Source organism: Ostrea edulis, chromosome 8 (assembly GCF_947568905.1).
Source record: "Ostrea edulis chromosome 8, xbOstEdul1.1, whole genome shotgun sequence".
Taxonomy (NCBI): Eukaryota; Metazoa; Mollusca; class Bivalvia; order Ostreida; family Ostreidae; genus Ostrea; species Ostrea edulis.
This window is the reverse complement of record NC_079171.1, coordinates 19,032,309-19,054,646: the sequence shown is the minus strand read 5'-3', so window position 1 is coordinate 19,054,646 and position 22,338 is coordinate 19,032,309. Positions and strand designations below refer to the sequence as shown.

Genomic DNA, 22,338 nt, shown 5'->3' with positions numbered 1-22,338 from the left:
AACAGAAAGCTCTAACTATTTTAAAAACGTGTAGTATACATGCTGAGGGATTGAACGAACGTTTCGATATTAGGATAAATTTTATCTAAAGTCACTTTAATAGTTAGATGTATATTTCTATAAGTATGCTATAAGCATGAATTTAAAGAAATACTTTCATTTTATTTTTGAATTTATCTTTACCCTTTATCATCAACATTTATATCAGTATGCAATAGGCCTGTTGTCACATTTTCTTTATTTATCTATTTCGTTTTTCATTTCATTTTATTTTTCGTTAATTAGCCTTGGCCATTAAAACTACATCCGGTGTCGAAGTTTCATGCGCGGACAGATTCAGATTTCCATAGTTACGTCATAGACAGTCCTATATGGTTACCAATATATTCTCACATCAATATTAGAGTACTAGATTGAAGCAGAAAAAGCCAAAGTGTGTTCCATATTGTTTAGTTACGTGCCACTGCAAGTAAAAAATGTCGAGTGCTTTTCGACCGTACCCACCACGTGTGATTGAGGTAGAACGCAATATCTACAGTTTTTTCTCTAAAGAGGATGCTGACCCACAAGCTTGTTGGGAAGCAAGAAGGAAAAACCAGGTAAATATTAAGCTTGATCTTTCTTGCAGAAAGTTGCTTCGTTTACAAATATATGTATGTGGATGAAGAACATTTTAAAATGCCCTAATATTTAGAATTGCTTAAACATTTTGAGCAGATAAGTTTTACACGCTTTAGCATATCAGCTCATACATGTAGATTAAATATTGAAAGAGGTCGATAGCAAGGCATTCCTAGACAAGATAGACACTGTACAAGATGTCATACCAATATATATACCTGATGAAAAATAGTTTTTACTATCATGTTCTCGTTTAAGGAGGAAAGAAATGTTTTATATGAACTGGTGAATAACTGCTGTAAGAACATTTGTAACATGAACAATGATCAAAAGTTGATCTGGCTCATGGCAAATACTTAAAAACATCAGTAAAATTATTTTAAAAACAAGAATATTAACTACTAGTATACATAATTTGTAAACATAATTTACTCTTTGTTGCTTTCAAATAAAGATATCTAGGCTATAGACAAGCTGTCTTGATAACTTATAGGGTATTAGACTGAATGACTTGGAACTGGCACTGTCCCTTGGTACCCTCTGTGTTCGGGACAACATTTTATACTAATATCTCATTTACTTCCCATATAGCATCCTTGTTGTGCAGTGCATAAACATATGTGTATGGTATATGTGTGTAAGGTATCATGTAGTAATATGAATGTTAAAATTGTGTACTATAAAGAGGCTGTCTCGAACAAGACTGCCAGTCTGATCGACTTGGCACAGGTACCGTTCCTTGGTACCCTCCGTGTTCGGGACATTTTATAATATTGTTTCACTTTACCTCCCATATAGCATCCTTGTTGTACATTGCATTTTCAGTCAGTATTATTACGAGCCAATTCCAAACCAATCTTTGATATATGCCAGTGATTTTTAAGGCCCATTTTGGGTCCGAATTTCGGCCCTTTCCCCTCCTAAAAATTGTCAATTTTTTCCCAATTTAGCTTGCATTTTTCGCAATGATAAAATTATGAAAGAAAAATGTATTTGAAATTAGAATATAAACATTCGATGTGAATTATATACATACGACTTAACAAAGAGTTATGGAAATTATAATGATTTGGATAGAAGAGTTGAAGATTTTAGAAGGTTAAAGAAAATTAGATGTGTAAAATAAAGATAATATAATGTTTGATATGATTTTAAACCTTATTTACGATAAAATTGATTTTTCCCAATTTGACTGAAATGTCGACAATTTTTCCCAATTCGAAAACCACAGGACCCTTGTAAAAAATGTAGAAAAATCACTATATGCATGTTGTGTATGGTATACATGTGTATATAGTATCATCATGTAGTTATAATGTTTAATTGTTAAAATTGTATGTGCCTCCTGAGGGCCCTTGACTGGTGAAAAATTAATGTACCATATTTTGAAATAGACCTAACACATATTTGTTAGGACTTAGACCTGTACCTGTTCTACCATTTAAACCCTTCACGGCGTGTTTAGCCAGTTGACAATTCAGCAGTCTCACAGGAACCAATAATTTTGTTTGTAATAATAATGGCATGAATATATACCATGCAACCCCTATTACAAAGAACAAAATGAAATAAAGTGCTTTTTATTAGGGGAGCTAGGGCATGGTATCTATAGACCCCTACTATTATTGTTACACACAAAATTATCAGTTCATGTGGTCTCAGGTGCGTAGAAATGAGAGGAAAGGGTGTCACTCCTTTCAACATCGTTCATTTTCCGTTATTTTTTCATTTAAAATGCAAAGTAAGGTTATAGATCTTCCAAAGTGCATGTTAAAATAATGACCTTCCCCCAATACATACACTTGTCCTTCATTTTTTATTTATTTTTAATTTTGATAGTAGTATTTGGTATATTGAACGGTGATAAATATAGGCTTAGCTTGACATGTTAAGCTGATATCAATTAAAAGTTACTCCATCCCCACCCACCCCCAATTTAGAGTTTGGGTTAAAAAAAACTTCTTTGAAGTTTATTTCTCTCACAGGCACCTGAAGTATGGATATTACTACACCCCCCCCCCCCTTTTTTGATAATTTTTTTTTATGGTGGCAATAATTTCTCTGAAGTGTGTGAATTCTCGGTTTATATCATCCTTCTTTTGATCCATGTAATCGTTTCACGCTTTTTGTAAGCTTTAGAGATTAGCCTTCTACCGGTATAAAAAATTTAGACAACTTTGTGAAGTTATCTTCTCTGAGGAATGCCCCTCCCTCTTTTCCCACTAATAATGATTTTCGCTATGTACAATAACCTAGTTAATTTCTTTTCTTTATAAAGGTATTCTCTATTTTAAAAATCAAGTAGTGGGGGTGGGGATTCCTGTCTTCAAGCATCTTTGAATTTTGTGTAAACCTACATCCATAATCATTATACTGTATTAACCAGGCAGCCAAAATAACGGCTCAAGCCCAGGGCCCAACGATGCCCAAAATTCCTGAGCAAAGAACGTCTGTAGACAGTCGGTCCCTGAATTCCACCCCATCCAACAGCATGTCATGGACAGAGGATAACGACTACTGGGGCAAGTATACAGGATGATGTACATACATGTACTATAGTACCTACAGTGTTACTATACAAGTCTGTTGTGTGTATAAGCTGGTGTGTTTGGTAGATGTTACACATCTTGTAGATAAGATTCCAAGATAATCATAAATCTTGCAGACTGTTACAGTAGGATTAAGTCATCGCAACAATTAGTATAAAGCTCACTGAACCTTAGGGCTCGTGTGAGATTTTCTGTTCAAAGCAGTTTGTCTTCTTAACTTTTAAGATTTGCGAAAAATGTTCAAAGGTTATTGGAAGTAGACACTGGTCACAGGAAAGTATCTAAAGTTACATATATTTAGTACAGGCTTTCAAGCGGGCCCTTATTTTCCTTATTTTTCTACAACAGCCCTTATTTTCCTTATTTGAGCTTTAGAATCCTAAAAAAGCCCTAATTTTTTGTTGAAATTCCTATATTTTCTAATTTTGAAAGTGTAAATAAATTTGACATAAAGCTGACATAAAGTTGGAATTTATTAAATTTAGTCTTAGTATACTTTCAGAAAATGAATATGTTGATTAAATGTACATCTCAGAAGACATCTTGATGGAAAATATCAGCTATATTCAGCATTGATTGTGAGCCATGGGAGTCCACCTGAATTATATCATGGTTTGTGCTGAATGCCGAATATGGCTGTTGATGACCACTGGTATGATCTTCTGAGTGGGTAATTAGTTTTTAGCTATTGCAACTATTGCAATTGGTTGTAGTGCGTTAACAATTAAACATTTTTAACTTCTTAATAACTACCAGTCCAATTCTTTTCAAATTTGGTATGAAGTATCATTGGGACAAGGGGGACATAAATTGTAAATTTAAGGACTCCAGCACCCCTTGGACCCTAGGGGCAGGGCAAAAACTGCCCCAAATTGACAAATTTTACAAAATCTTCTTCTCAAGAATCACACACATGTAAGAAAAACTAAATACATAGTGATATAGAGCAGGAAGGCCTCTACCAAAATTGTAAATTTCATGATCCCTGGGGTAGGGGTTCTGATGCCAGGGTGGGGCCAAACTTGTTATATAGTGTTTATGTGTAAAACACTTAAATAACATTTTCTTTAGTGCTTTTGATATTAAACTGAAACTAAATGGATAGAGCAAAATTGTAAATTTGATATTCCCCTGGCGAGTAAGGGTTTTGACCCCAGGGTGGGGCCAAACTTAGTATATAGTATTTATGTGTAAGTTTGCTGATACTGTATAAAATCTTAATGCATACTTAGGAATAGCAGAAAAGGATGTACAAAAAATGGTGAATTTCACAACCCAGGGTTATAACTTTAGGATGAGTCCAAATTAGTAATATATTTTGATGTTTTAATGTTAATACACCTATTATTTAAAGCCTTTCATCAGTGTATGCACTTTTGAGGGCAGTGAAGTTTTAAGAACACATCTTGTTTTATACTGTTGGTGAACATTAGAATTTAGCTTAGATATTCAGAACAGGAAATTTTTTCTAGATTTCATAGCCCACGGAAGTAGTGATACTTTTTCACTAGTATTCAGGTGACCGATAAGGCCTGTGGGCCTCTTATTATATTATTGCTCTTGCAAATGGTGAGTAAAACATTTTTTCTTTCCTATTGATTTGTAAATTTAACCCTTATTATACCCCCCGCAACAAGTGGGGGGGGGGGGGGGGGGGGGGGGGGGGGTATACTGGAATCGGGTTATCTGTCCGTCTGTAGACGCAATGGTTTCCGGGCTCTAAAGCATTATCCTTTCCACCTACTGTCACCATATCATATATATGGACTACCCATGGGATGAAGATGTTCCCTATTGATTTTGGGGTCAAAAGGTCAAGCGCACTGGACATCGAAGTAGCAATATGGTTTCCGGGCTCTAAAGCGTTATCCTTTCCACCTACAGTCACCTTATCATACATATGGACTACCCATGGGATGAAGATGTTCCCTATCGATTTTGGGGTCAAAAGGTCAAAATTCACACGCACTGGACATCAAAGTAGCAATATGGTTCGGTTTATCATGCCATTTGTTTTTTACACTCAGAAAAGAGGTAGTTATACCTATTACCCACACCCTTTGGGAGATTGGGGTAAGCGGGGGGTATTCTTATAGTGAACATTGCTCACAGTACCTCTTGTTTTTGTCTAAAAATCCCTTAAAAATCCTAGAAAAGGTCCTTATTTTTTGATAAATTTGCCCAAAAAATAGCCCTTATTTTTTGAAAAATGTCACTTGAAAACCTGTTAGTAGGAACACAGACAGCAATGAGTTCCCATGCTTGTTGCAGTGGTGGATTTAGTGGTAGATGAGGGTTCGCCCCTCCCCACCCCCTTTTAGAGATACATGCATATATTTTTTATTTAAGCAAAAATCTTAGGCAAGCAGGGAAGCCCCAGAATCAGTTTATAGGGGTTGAATGATGCTCAGGATTCACTATTGCTTTTTGTACAAAATAATTATTAGGGTAATCCTGTGACTATAAGCCACCAAACCCTGTAGGGCTACAGGTGTCAAACATAACTCAAACTTAAACATTTTGTTTCATTTAATTTAAACTAATAAGATGAATGGAGAAAGTACAGTCACGGTCCCCAGGGTTAAATCTCGCTTGAAATGCACCATTTTACTTCATTTTATCATCATTAGCTATGAGTACCTAAACTATCTCCACTGTGAACGGAGACAATAGGCATGGTAGGTGATGATGACCTCACTTTAAAAGCAAAACAGTTTAGGAGGCAAGCTCCAGAATCAGCACATAGAAAATAAATATTGTTAAGAATTGTTTAGTTTGCTTCTTTTGAATTAAAATTTACAGGGATGAGCTCCCAAACTCCTATAGGTACCTGCATCAAAACTGCTCAGAATTGACCATTTTCGATTTAAAAGTTAAAAATTTTGGGAGCAAGATCCCCTTTAAGTATTAATACGTTCACACTCAAATTTTGCGATCCAAAGTCATTCCATGCACCTTTATTTATGCCCATCCCTCTTTTTTTAAATCCTGGATCCGCCACTATGCGAGCTAAAATGTCAGATCACAAGGTATTCCTATGTAAAACTCTTAAAATCAACCGTGACCCCATTCTTACCCTTAGGGCCATGATTTGAAGAAACTTGAATCTAGGCTACTTGAGGATGCTTTTGTAAGTTACATACTCTGCTGAGAAAAAGTAGATTTGTCTTTCTTGACCACACTACTCAGTCTCCATTTGTTTCCTTGTTATTACGTGATTATGACTCATCTTAGCATTTGTAAATGTATTGAATCTCTTTAGTGCTTAGTTTAAGAAAAGTAAAGACCTTTGTTTTTAGCTTTGAAATGACTATGTACCAATAAAAATACATATCTAAAATAAATGGATATATATTATTTACTGAAATTGAGTGGGTAAACTCGCCATTATTTGAATTCAATAATTGCTGGATAGAAAGTCTAGAGTTAAACAAGTCTTCCACATTTTGCAGTTCAAACATTGCCAAGATCCACTATATGTAAAAAAAATAAATAAACTTTTCCCCTTATAAATCATGCATCTTGCTATGATCCCCCCCCCCCCCCCCCCCCCCCCATGTAACACTTGTTCATTATGACGTATAGTTTCTCTAAGTCCTCATAGTCTCCCATGGACTTACATTTTCCTACAACATACCATTATCACATTCTCCTACAGCATACCATTATCACATTCTCGTACAACATACCATTATCATGTTCTGCTACAACATACCATTATCACATTACCAGACAGCATACCATTATCATGTTCTGCTACAATATACCATTATCACATTCTCCTACAACATACCATTATCATGTTCTGCTACAACATACCATTATCGCATTTCCAGGCAGCATACCATTATCACATTCTCCTACAGCATACCATTATCAAATTCTCCTACAACATACCATTATCATGTTCTGCTACAACATACCATTATCGCATTTCCAGGCAGCATACCATTATCACATTCTCCTACAGCATACCATTATCAAATTCTCCTACAACATACCAATATCACATTCTCCTACAACATACCATTATCACATTCTCCTACAACATACCATTATCACATTCTCCTACAACAAATCATTATCACATTCTCCTACAACATAACATTATCACATTCCCAGACAGCATACCATTATCACATTCTCCTACAACATACCATTATCACATTCCCAGACAGCATACCATTATCACATTCCCAGACAGCATACCATTATCACATTTTCCTACAACATACCATTTTTACATTCTCCAACATACCATTATCACATTCCCAGACAGCATACCATTATCACATTCCCAGACAGCATACCATTATCCCATTCTCCTACAACATACCATTATCCCATTCTCCTACAACATACCATTATCACATTCCCAGACAGCATACCATTATCACATTCTCCTACAACATACCATTATTACATTCTCCTACAACATACCATTATCACATTTTCCTACAACATACCATTATCATATTCCCGGACAACATGTCATTATCACATTCCCAGACAGCATACCATTATCACATTCTCTTACAACACACCATTATCACATTCTCCTACAACATACCATTATCACATTCTCCTGCAACATACCATTATCAAATTCTCCTACAACATACCATTATCACATTCTCCTACAATATACCATTATCACATTCCCAGACAGCATACCATTATCACATTCTCCTACAACATACCATTACCACATTCTCCTACAACATACCATTATCACCTTTTCCTACAACATACCATTATCACATTCCCAGACAGCATACCATTATCACATTCTCTTACAACACACCATTATCACATTCTCCTACAACATACCATTATCACATTCTCCTGCAACATACCATTATCAAATTCTCTTACAACATACCATTATCACATTCTCCTACAATATACCATTATCACATTCTCCTACAACAAACCATTATCACATTCTCCTACAACATACCATTATCACATTCCCAGACAGCATACCATTATCACATTCTCTTACAACACACCATTATCACATTCTCCTACAACATACCATTATCACATTCTCCTGCAACATACCATTATCACATTCTCCTACAACATACCATTATCACATTCTCCTACAATATACCATTATCACATTCTCCTACAACAAACCATTATCACATTCTCCTACAACATACCATTATCACATTCCCAGACAGCATACCATTATCACATTCTCTTACAACATACCATTATCACATTCCCAGACAAAATACCATTATCACATTCCCAGACAGCATACCATTATCACATTTTCCTACAACATACCATTATCACATTCCCAGACAGCATACCATTATCACATTCTCCTACAACTCACCATTATTACATTCCCAGACAGCATACCATTATCACATTTTCCTACAACATACCATTATCACATTCCCAGACAGCATACCAGTATCACATTCCCAGACAGCATACCATTATCACATTCTCCTACAACATACCATTATCACATTTTCCTACAACATACCATTATCATATTCCCAGACAACATGTCATTATCACATTCCCAGACAGCATACCATTATCACATTTTCCTACAACATACCATTATCACATTCCCAGACAGCATACCATTATCACATTCTCCTACAACATACCATTATCACATTCCCAGACAACATACCATTATCACATTCCCAGACAGCATACCATTATCACATTTTCCTACAACATACCATTATCACATTCCCAGACAGCATACCATTATCACATTCTCCTACAACATACCATTATCACATTCCCAGACAACATACCATTATCACATTCCCAGACAGCATACCATTATCACATTCTCCTACAACATACCATTACCACATTCTCCTACAACATACCATTATCACCTTTTCCTACAACATACCATTATCACATTCCCAGACAGCATACCATTATCACATTCTCTTACAACACACCATTATCACATTCTCCTACAACATACCATTATCACATTCTCCTGCAACATACCATTATCAAATTCTCCTACAACATACCATTATCACATTCTCCTACAATATACCATTATCACATTCTCCTACAACAAACCATTATCACATTCTCCTACAACATACCATTATCACATTCCCAGACAGCATACCATTATCACATTCTCTTACAACACACCATTATCACATTCTCCTACAACATACCATTATCACATTCTCCTGCAACATACCATTATCACATTCTCCTACAACATACCATTATCACATTCTCCTACAATATACCATTATCACATTCTCCTACAACAAACCATTATCACATTCTCCTACAACATACCATTATCACATTCCCAGACAGCATACCATTATCACATTCTCTTACAACATACCATTATCACATTCCCAGACAAAATACCATTATCACATTCCAAGACAGCATACCATTATCACATTTTCCTACAACATACCATTATCACATTCCCAGACAGCATACCATTATCACATTCTCCTACAACTCACCATTATTACATTCCCAGACAGCATACCATTATCACATTTTCCTACAACATACCATTATCACATTCCCAGACAGCATACCAGTATCACATTCCCAGAGAGCATACCATTATCACATTCTCCTACAACATACCATTATCACATTTTCCTACAACATACCATTATCATATTCCCGGACAACATGTCATTATCACATTCCCAGACAGCATACCATTATCACATTTTCCTACAACATACCATTATCACATTCCCAGACAGCATACCATTATCACATTCTCCTACAACTCACCATTATTACATTCCCAGACAGCATACCATTATCACATTCTCCTACAACATACCATTACTACATTCTCCTACAACATACCATTATCACATTTTCCTACAACATACCATTATCACATTCCCAGACAGCATACCATTATCACATTCTCTTACAACACACCATTATCACATTCTCCTACAACATACCATTATCACATTCTCCTGCAACATACCATTATCAAATTCTCCTACAACATACCATTATCACATTCTCCTACAACATACCATTATCACATTTTCCTACAACATACCATTATCACATCCCCAGACAACATGCCATTATCACATTCTCCTACAACATACCATTATCCCATTCCCAGACAACATACCATTATCACAATCCCAGACAGCGTACCATTATCACCTTTTCCTACAACATACCATTATCACATTCCCAGACAGCATACCATTATCACATTCTCTTACAACACACCATTATCACATTCTCCTACAACATACCATTATCACATTCTCCTGCAACATACCATTATCACATTCTCCTACAACATACCATTATCACATTCTCCTACAATATACCATTATCACATTCTCCTACAACAAACCATTATCACATTCTCCTACAACATACCATTATCACATTCCCAGACAGCATACCATTATCACATTCTCTTACAACATACCATTATCACATTCCCAGACAAAATACCATTATCACATTCCAAGACAGCATACCATTATCACATTTTCCTACAACATACCATTATCACATTCCCAGACAGCATACCATTATCACATTCTCCTACAACTCACCATTATTACATTCCCAGACAGCATACCATTATCACATTTTCCTACAACATACCATTATCACATTCCCAGACAGCATACCATTATCACATTCTCCTACAACATACCATTATCACATTCTCCTACAACATACCATTATCACATTTTCCTACAACATACCATTATCACATTCCCAGACAGCATACCAGTATCACATTCCCAGACAGCATACCATTATCACATTCTCCTACAACATACCATTATCACATTTTCCTACAACATACCATTATCATATTCCCAGACAACATGCCATTATCACATTCCCAGACAGCATACCATTATCACATTTTCCTACAACATACCATTATCACATTCCCAGACAGCATACCATTATCACATTCTCCTACAACTCACCATTATTACATTCCCAGACAGCATACCATTATCACATTTTCCTACAACATACCATTATCACATTCCCAGACAACATACCATTATCACATTCCCAGACAACATACCATTATCACATTTTCCTACAACATACCATTATCACATTCCCAGACAGCATACCATTATCACATTCTCCTACAACATACCATTATCACATTCCCAGACAACATACCATTATCACATTCCCAGACAGCATACCATTATCACATTTTCCTACAACATACCATTATCACATTCCCAGACAGCATACCATTATCACATTCTCCTACAACATACCATTATCACATTCCCAGACAACATACCATTATCACATTCCCAGACAGCATACCATTATCACATTCTCCTACAACATACCATTACCACATTCTCCTACAACATACCATTATCACCTTTTCCTACAACATACCATTATCACATTCCCAGACAGCATACCATTATCACATTCTCTTACAACACACCATTATCACATTCTCCTACAACATACCATTATCACATTCTCCTGCAACATACCATTATCAAATTCTCCTACAACATACCATTATCACATTCTCCTACAATATACCATTAATCACATTCTCCTACAACAAACCATTATCACATTCTCCTACAACATACCATTATCACATTCTCCTGCAACATACCATTATCACATTCCCAGACAGCATACCATTATCACATTCTCCTACAATATACCATTATCACATTCTCCTACAACAAACCATTATCACATTCTCCTACAACATACCATTATCACATTCCCAGACAGCATACCATTATCACAGTTTCCTACAACATACCATTATCACATTCCCAGACAGCATACCATTATCACATTCATAGACAGCATACCATTATCACATTATCCTACAACAAATCATTATCACATTCTCCTACAACATACCAATATCACATTCTCTTACTACAACATACCATTATCACATTCCCAGACAGCATACCATTATCACATTCTCCTACAACACACCATTATCACATTCCCAGACAACATACCATTATCACATTCTCCTACAACACACCATTATCACATTCCCAGACAGCATACCATTATCACATTCTCCTACAACATACCATTATCACATTCTCCTACAACATACCATTATCACATTCTCCTACAACATACCATTATCACATTTTCCTACAGCATGCCTTATCACAATCTCAGCATACTACTTTCAAAGTCACAGAATTATTACACAAAATGCTCCCAGTGAAAGAAAATTATATTCTAAGTACCAAAAATTTACTTCATGCACCTAAAGATAACTTGCAATCACTGATTTTACGAATTTCGCCTTCTCATGGTAAAAGTAAGGTATTCTTGATATTCTGTATTGAGAGGTGAAGATAACAAACATTGATTAATGATTAATCTCGTAACTCCTATAAGCAATACAAAATAGAGAGTTGGGCAAACACGGACCCCTGGATACACTAGAGGTGAGATCAGATGCCTAGGAGGAGTAAGCATCCCCTGTCAACGGGCGACACCTGCCGTGAGCCCTATATCTTGATCAGGTAAATGGAGTTATCCGTAGTCAAAATCAGGGTGCCAAGAACGGTCTAACAATCGGTATGAAACACGTCAGACAGCATTTGACCCAATGATAGGTTGTATTGGCAAACTAGATCGTTATAACGACCATAGAATTTGCAAAATGCTGACTTTAAACGAGACTGTTGCACAATCAACTTGTTTGTCAGCAGCCTGCTTCGATTTAAAAACTGACCATAAGCAGAACAAGCTGTTGCGTATCGAATCAGTTGAGAGATATAAACACCATATGCAGGTGATAATGGAATATTGCTACATAAATATGGGAAGTAGACGATAGAGAAGCTGAAATCATTCCGTTTGTCATAAAGTTGCTCAAGTTGTTAGTTTGCTGAATTTACGTGGTGCAATGATTTTCAGCGCAATATCAATATTTTTTTCACCAGCTTATTCTGTTCAGAAAACTGTCATTAACCTCGAGTAAATGAAATTAATGCATAGAAATAACAACGAACCAGCAACATTAGTAAAATATATCCATAAAATTTCTACACACTTTAGAGCATTGAAAATAATAAACTGTTTAATCATTCTTTTAAAAATATTTCACCTATGTTTGTTTAGGTCATTTGTATCTATCAAGACTTTAATTTAACTCTACTGGCGAACACTCTGATTTTGTTTAGTTCAGTTGTAATGTATCTATGAAGACTTTAACTCTACTGGCGAACACTCGGATTTTGGTATCAGTACTGGAATATTATTGGACTAGAAAGAATCTTAAATGTTGAAAGACAATTTTTAAAATGAACATTTACGATCAAACAAACTTTTGACTAGGCGGAAGGACCATGTTCTTTTCTAGTGGCGATTCAGTTATTACAAGTTCGGCTTGACCAAGTGGACTCGTGTGGTTGAGCAAAATTCACCTTCCCCTGCCCCATAAAAGATGTAATAAATGTATATTTCGTGGAACTTCATTTTTTTTTTTTTATCAAAGTGTTCCCGTCTTTTTTATTTGTCGTTTTTCTGCGATTTTTTCCGATTTTCAAATTCTTTTTCAAAACGACTTGGCAAACAGTATCCTTGAGTAAAGGAAATTCAAATTTGTTCTGTCCAAGATGTTAAATGGGAAATAGGATGGACCGTTTTAAAAATCTTCTCAAGAATAGAAAATCCAAACCTTACATGACAGCTTCCTTATATAATGCTAATTCAAGTTTGTTTAAACCACGCCCCGGTGCTAGAGATGGACCTTAATGACGAATTAAAGTTCACACGCGAGTACATAGAAAACTCATCTAAAAGCTTCTTTTTAAGAACCACGAGGATGCAAACTGGGGAAATGATATATACAAGCGTTTTTACGTTTGTTTACAACCCCCACCCCCTACCCCCAGTCCAGGACGTGAATCGACAATTCTCGGATGATTCCGGTACGCTTCACACAGACAGTGTGGGTGGTACGAGCTACGCGAGGAGCTCCGAGTGCCAGAACGGGGCCACAATATGATTCTAAGTTTTACAATGACGTTATTTTATAATCTCAAAACAGGAACATTACAATCTAATTAATATAACTTTTTTTTTTTTTTTTTTTTTTTTTTTTTTATAGATCCGCACCGTATACCTCTGAGTAAGAGTATACGGCACGGATCTAAGAAGTTTGATTTTAGATTAGATTGGGGAACATTAATTAGTATGTTAAAACTATGTCGTAATTCGTTCCGCTTTTAGCATTGATTGGCAAGCCTAAAAACCAAAAAACAAAAACAAAAAACCCAGAAAACACACAAAAAACCCAAAACATGTAGTCTACGTTGTAAATACGTTTTTAGATTAGTGTAGCTGTAGTGCTAGATGTATTTATATGTAGTTTTTGTTATTATTCTCTGTTAATATTGGCCACAATTATGTAATTCTTTTCGTTTGTTCTGAAGAAGGGACAGGTCGTCCCGAAAATTTGACAATCTGGTTGTTCATGTCATTGGTCATTTCATATATACATGTGTGTGTGTATATATATATAATATATATATATATATATATATATATATATATATATATATATATATATATATTATGCTGCCCTTGTATAGATTCATGACAGCTCACACTTCGGCTAATAGGAAGGAGCCATAATGATGATTTAATGTATGTTTTATCTATGTATCTTTCATGTAGGAAAATATAACTTGGCAGGTGCTCGAAGTGTTGGTGAGCCTCTTGTTAGATTTACAATGCTATATTATGTGTTAACAATGTCGCAGATCTTGCGGAGTTAGCGATGATGCAGCTTTTAAAGCTTGTTATCATGTTGCTCTGTAGATACGACTAGTCAATAAACATCAATAATAACATTTTCATGTTACCTATTACTAGTACATGCATTCAAGTACACAGATGTACGACATTACCTTTACCATTCCAACTTTCATAATTTTTACACTTCATTGGAAGGGTACGAAACGAAGGGTAGGTAAGTAACGAATTGCGACATAAATGCGCATACAAATTAATAGTGCATGTAATGATCTTATGGTCATTTGTATATACATTCTAATACCTGACTGCCACAAATTGTATCAGCAACGTTTGAATACGCTGATGGAAATCTAATATCACATTAATCATATTCATGTGTTTCACTCACAGATGATAGAAATCAAAATCAAACACCTCCCCCTCCCTCAAGTATGATGAGTTCACGATTGTCAGACAGTGAAATCAGTCAGCTTTCAGTTGAGTCTCGGCAGTCAGACGTCAATGCTGGACAGTCTAGGAATGTGCTCAATCAAGTGCAGCATCACTATGCTCGGGTAGGCTCATACATCAGAGACAGCTATCTGAATGGAATAGTCTGTGACATTTGTTTCCGGGTTGGAAATGAAATGATTCCCTTACACAAAGTTGTGCTGTCGTGTCATAGTCCATATTTTGCCGAAATATTTGAAAATGAGGAGTTTACGTTGGATCCCAGATCCCCAAAGCAAGTTGTGGTCAGAGGGGTGTCACAGAAATCCGTAAAGCTGTTTTTAGAGTACATGTATAGCGGGAGAATCACGGTCAAAACTTGTGAAATTCCTGACCTGATGAAGCTGGCAAGGGTATTTTGTGTGGAAGGAATTAAAAACTTGTGTTTCAAGAAGGTTTTACAACTTGATAATGAAGAATTATTGAAGTTACTGCCGATCATAACGAGAGGAGCAGACATTGAGTTTTGTGACTTTATAATGAAAATGATCGCAAAGAACTTCATCCAAGCCAAAGAATGTAAAGCTTTCTTCGATCTAGATGTTGACACTATTTGCATGGTTTTGTCCCACGACATGTTATCTGTCGAGTCAGAAATGGATGTATTTTATGCTGGAGTGAGCTGGATGAACCATCATGATTCTGAGGAGAGATCCCAACATTTGGAGAGGATAATGGAATGCATTCGGTTCCCATTGATGTCAAACAAAGAGTTGTTCATGTGTTACAAAAAGTGCCCTATGTTGAGAAGTAGCACCCACTGCATGGAGATGATAACCATAGCCAACTGGTAAACACATTTTAAAAATTATTTTGTTCAATTGCAAAACAAAGTTTATTGCAAAACTGAATGGATATACAAAAACATGTAGATCTAGTCGATATGTCACCGGTATTTGAATTGTCATAGACGCATTGTTATCTCTAACATAGGGTTCAGACCTCTATATCGCTTGAGGAACATGATCCTTTGGAGTTTGAGGTTCCAGAACAGAGAAACACTGCCAACAGCAGCACTAGTATCAGCAGCTACCTACACGTGAGTTTTATAGGTTGATCTTTGGAGTTTTGCATTTTGCTCTGTTATTTTTTGTTCTTTAATACAATATCTTTGCATGCCAAATGTATTTGCATTTTCTGATTTCATCTAACCTCTCCTTCCTATCTTTCCTTTGTTGCTGTTTTTCCAGAAAAATTCTAGCTCAAACAATGAATATATCTACCCTGATGTTGCGGTTGAGGTTAGTCACATGCCAGAGGATATGGCACGTGACTTCAACACGCATGCTTACATGCGGAGTATGAGCTCGTCCACTCTGTCCGACGAATATGTCGTTCAACAGTACAGGAAATCAAAATGTAAATTCTAAAGCTCTGTAAAAACATTGAACACACCGAGATAAGTGGAGCTGAACTGAAGAATCTGTTCTACTTCCTAAATAATGTTTTTCTGATATATTCAATGGCATTGTAAATTTATCTTAAAGATTTCAAGTAAATTTAGCTTACGTACAGTATGTATGGGGAAAACTATGATGTTATAATGTATTCCGTGGGCATAATTTTTTTCAGCCGCGGCCATCGTGTCCGAGAAAACAGAGCATACGCAAAGAAAAAAACCAAGAACGCAACAGGATTCCGTTTCAAGAATGGAGGCTGATACTCAGCTGAGAAAAAGTAAGGTGAAGGAAAAGCTCCTGATGAAGGAAGGAAAAAGTCCTAGAGAGCAGAGCAGGAGAGAGGAGGCTGATCGGAATTTCGCTGCCAGAGAAAAAGACAGGAAACAACAGGAAGGGAGGAGTGTAGAGCACACCCAGGGGAGATTTAGCAGAAATCACGAGACGGAGAAGAAACACTCCATGATCTGGGGAGGAAGCAACTGGTATATGATTGGTGAGTAGATCCGCAATCTCTGTCTGCTACCTACATTTCAATCATTTGAAAAACTGACAATTCGATCATTAATATAACACAGAGGTGGGAAAAAGTAATAGGGAATCAGGATTCTGATGATGATGATGATGATGATATAGTAAACTGTACTAGGAGTGTATTCTCTGTCAGACATGTTTGTGTATACTACTAGGAGTATATTTTCTGTCAGACATGTTTATGTATACTACTAGGTGGGAGCATGTACAATGGCGAGGAGTATATACCGTGCCCTGGAAAGGAGGTGCTGATGTACAGCTATGAAACCAAACGATGGAAGTCTCTTGCTCCTATGAGAGTTGCCAGAATGCAGCATGCACTCTGTATAGAGGATGGCCTTATCTATGCTATTGGAGGAATTGGGGAAGGCAATCGGTGGGTTATCTGTAATTTAATTTCTATTCATGTATCAGGGAACTTGATATGTTTTGTTCATTTTTATTGAATTTATGGCTATCAGTATTTAACATGTTACCGATGCCAGCTGTCGTCATTATATCAGGAATTGACTCGGTGTGAATATGCATTCGATTTAAAGTTTTGTGTAAGTTCATAATATTAATTTATTCGTAAGAACACTTGTTTTACTTAGTGCAGTTACATAAAATTTCATCTTATCGTGGATACCTAGGGATGAATCATTTCCTGACAGTCACCCAACGGTTCCCTCGGGGTGTTCTGAAGTACATTGTATGTCCGTGTGTTTGTGGAGCTCTTGGCACTGTGCATCTAAGTTTGTTCTGCGGATATCTATCTACACAGTAAAGACTGTTCAAATCAAATAACCTAATTTTTGTTTCATTAATTTGTATGTCAATATCGGGTTTTGTGAACCTACATTCATATGAATTTACTTTTAATGCACGGTATTAAAGAAAGTTTAAAAAAAAAACACGTGGAAGTCTGAAAAACAGAAATCCTCGTGAATACGTATGAAAATGAGGCTACCTTTAAAAGGTTGCTTGTTTGCCCTCTCCCAATGGACTGACAAAAATAAACCCCAAAATACTGCCCGACTTTATTAACTGTCTGAAAAATGAACAGTTTGTGTTTTTTCATCCTCTTCGACATCAATTTGAATTTTGCATCCGATATTGATCAGACATTGAAATGCTTAAATCAACAGACTGAGAGATATGTCAATACCCTATTGGGACCGAGATTCAGCCCTATTCCCAAATTTTAGGAACAGGCAACTATTGTGCTAGAGAAATAGCTTAATCTGACGTAAAAGTCATGGCCTCCATTACCAGGCGACAATACAAGTACAGTTTATTTACACGGAAATGGCCGCAAAAGACTAAAAGTTCACTAACAGTAGAAATCATCTCTAATTTTGAGGATTATTTACATCTATTTCAACAAAACAGAAGTTTTATATGAATTATCCTTAATTTTTAGCAAAGAATCAATAATTCTGTTATTCACTTTATCACAAACATCACAAACATATAGATTCCCACAAGGCCAAAGATAAGTACCTGTACACGTTTTGGGGGTTCAGAAAGGGGGCACCTTGCGTTGAATTGAGTTATTTTAGGCTTTATATGTCAATGTTTCAAGTTTTGGTAGAAGATATGAACCCATTATTTTTTGGCATAAAACTGAATTTTGCAGGTAAGACAATTTACATGGAAATTGTAATCACAAACTTTGTTATGTCATATTCCAAGATCATAAAAAAAAATAGTACTGAGAGCATAAATCTCTTTCTTTTTTATTATCTCACCATGGAAATTTTCGACTTTTACATTAATTTCCCTTCAACTTCTAGGGCCGTGATTCTGAATGACTATGCTGGAAGGGCAAACATTTACATACATTGTACTTTTGCCTCAAAACTAATATGAAATCATCCTCAATTAGTGTGCATGTATAAATTAATTATCAGCCTTGTTTTAATATGGGACTGCACATAGTAACATACTTTAAGATTAATAAAGAAATCCAGTCACACAAACCTTGGTAGCTTGGAAACATATTGGTTCCGCGGGCCTCTTTCTTTTGATGATTGCCATATTGGTTTAAAATTTGACTTCATGACCATATTTTGAAATGTAAATTGTAAAAATAAATAAATATACATGTATTATTGTACAAAAACTTCGTCCTTTGACTCAAATTCTATTCACTCTAGATGTGCAGTAGTTAGAGGAATTTTCAGTAAGAATTGCTTTGAATTGCAGCCTTCTGAACAGTGTGGAGTGCTATAATCCACGATCCAACTCTTGGTTCTCCGTGAAAGCCCTCAGAGAACCACGTGCAGGTGCCAGCGCCACTGCTGAGAAGGGCAATATCTATCTGGCTGGTGGATTTGGACATCTTTCTAATGGCCAACCTTGTTCCGTCTTCGACACAGTGGAGTGTTACAATGTGGATTCAAACAAGTAAATGCAACATATACTGTGTTTTCTTTTACATTTGTTGGCACCGAATTTCGTGATTTTGTCAACAAACCAAGAAAAAACAAGGACAAAAAACACCCCACCTTTTAACGTAAATTAATGCAAGTCTCGTGTTAATTCTTTTATTCGTTGATCATTTGGTTTCATTGTCTTCCCCAACCCCGAAAACTAGGTAAATTGGTGTCATTTTAACTGATAAACTCACAATGCTAGTAATGACAACCTATATCTCAGACTCTCAGATTGAAATGAGGCTGAAACAGACAGAAAGAACGGATTTCCGACAGTCTCATTAGTTCATTAGTTTGTTGATTCTTTCCCCGCGTCATACATATGGCCAGGATCATTCTTGTTTTCTATTTGTAAAATAGACGAATTTTAAATTCTCAAACAAATTTTCTACTTTTTCGGTAAAGTATCACATTTTTATTTTGAGCGTGACAATGAATAAAAGAATTTGTGATGTTGCTTTCAGGTGGACGAAAATAGAAGGGAAATACCAGGAACCATAATCAATGTTTTAGAAGGACTTTTCCCCGCCCTTTCTATTCGTGAATGGGAAATCGATTCATACAAAAATAATAGTTGAATATATGAAGTTAATGTTGAATCATCAAAATTCGTTGGGACCAATTTTCGTGGAATACCAAAATTGTACAGTTTCGTGTGGTTTCATATTTTTGGTTTCTCTGCAGTGATGTATATATTTTTTCTATTTTGATGAGGTTTTCAATTTGTGAGTAAAAGTATTCAGAAAATCCTAGAAAACTGGACCCCATGAAATGTAATGATTTTACAGAATTATTGTAGCTGAAATCTATTGTTGAATAAAATTTATGCATCCAATGTTTGTTTGTGTCTCTCTTATCAGGATCCTTCCATCCCTCCTTTTTTCCTTCGTGAATTTTTACGTTTCCTACATGTGTTTTATACATTTATGAAGGTTTGTGACGGTCAACTATTTTCATTGTTTATATGTATGGAACGCGTCGATTCTGCGAATTCAAGTAGAGACAATGAACCACCTATTTTAAAAAGTGGAATCGCAGTATGAAATTTTGAAGTACGACCATTGCCTTGTTCATCTATACTATGACATGGAACAGTCTTATCAGTGAAGGTTAAGATTCAATATTCAGATACCAGAAGACTGGTTACGTGAACAACATAATGAGAACTTTCAACAGTAAGTTTTACATTATATAATTACTGACGTTTGATGAGGTCTACTCGTGGCACTACGTATCTCAGATCCGACCAAATCAAAAGTCAATAACTGCTTTATTATTAAAATGATCAAGAATTTTACAAGTTTTCACAATATTTTTTAATGCCATCAACAAATAAAAAGACGTGTAAGTATAAGACATTATGATATTATAACTACAGTCAGAACGTGGGAACTGTAAGCATAATGAAATTTATTCTCAATTTTAAATTTTTAGTTGATAGCAATTTGACCATGATTAGTAATTTTTGGTAAAGCTATTAGCGGACTTGAATTTGACTTGGCCGATACATGCCTTAAAACGCACAATTTGATTGGTGGTCGATAAAATTGTCAACAAATCTATGGTTGGTCAATAGGGAAGTCCTGATTAAACCATCCAAAGTTAAGTTGAGGTGAAATTACTGAGGTTCCCACCAGAAAAGATCATCTGGACCAATCAGAAAGCCTTAAAAAATCCCCGACCATTTGATAATAATAGATGTACCAGATTGATATCGAGTGGATATCAGATCGAGACTGTGAATATCAGATTAAGACTCGATGAGCAACAATTGAAGACTCGGTGTATATCAAATTAAGACTGTAAATAGCTCGACTCGATGGGTATCAGTTCAACACTCGGTGGATATTGGATCTTACCTGATATTTACCAAAACTCGATCTGATATACACAGTCTTAAACTGATACCCAGTTTAGAAATCGATCGCGACTCGGCAAATATGGGTTACAATATATGATTCATCAGGACTCGGTACATATCGGGTTAAGACCCAGTAAGTATCAGATCAGGACTCGGTACATATCGGGTTAAGACTGGATGCCTCAGATAAAGATCATGAAAAGGTGAAGATAACGATCAGTGATCAATTTCATAATTCCTATGAGGAATACAAAAACTAAGAGTTGGGCAAACACGTACCCCTGGTTATACCAGAGGTGGGATCAGGTGCCTAGGAGGAGTAAGAATTCCTTGTCGACCGGTCACACCCGCCGTAAGCCCTATATTTTGATCAGGTAAAGGAGTAATCCGTAGTCAGAATCAGTGTATTAAGAACGGCCTAACAATCGGTATGAAATACGTCAGACAGTATTTTACCCAATGACAGGTTGTATTGGCAAATTTGATATACAATGTATTTGCGAAATGCTGACTTTAAACGAAACCCATGTAATATCAACTTGCTTGTCAGTAGTCTTGCCTCGATTAAAAAAAACGCCACGGTGGTCTAGAGGTTAATCTTGGCTGAGATTCAGCTTGGCTGAATATTTGGACTGACGCCTTCACCGAATCTCGGAACAGTCCTTCATAATTCATGTCTGAAA

General features: G+C 36.1%; 2 protein-coding genes across 4 annotated transcripts in view; both read left to right on the top strand.

Moving 5' to 3' along the window:
• The first annotated feature begins 223 nt into the window (after positions 1-223).
• On the top strand, positions 224-20,629 carry LOC125662911 (kelch-like protein 28). The gene is made up of 9 exons (XM_048895256.2): positions 224-599; positions 3,008-3,143; positions 15,348-16,236; positions 16,380-16,485; positions 16,637-16,805; positions 17,019-17,339; positions 17,573-17,753; positions 19,565-19,765; positions 20,259-20,629. The coding sequence occupies exons 1-9, from the start codon at positions 477-479 to the stop codon at positions 20,293-20,295; spliced, it is 2,163 nt and encodes a 720-aa protein (XP_048751213.2). The 5' UTR covers positions 224-476; the 3' UTR covers positions 20,296-20,629.
• A 271-nt stretch (positions 20,630-20,900) lies between these two features.
• LOC125662336 (uncharacterized) overlaps positions 20,901-22,338 on the top strand; it is a 39,337-nt gene continuing 37,899 nt past the window's right edge. Inside the window, exon 1 of one of the 3 annotated variants that reach the window (XR_008797947.1) lies at positions 20,901-20,969. Coding sequence is in view for 2 of the 3 variants with exons in the window: in XM_056147077.1 (XP_056003052.1) it covers positions 20,954-20,969 (16 nt within the window). In the remaining variant the exon portion in view is untranslated. The remainder of the gene's footprint in view (positions 20,970-22,338) is intronic. The other 2 variants (XM_056147077.1, XM_056147078.1) reach the window with 2 other exon arrangements.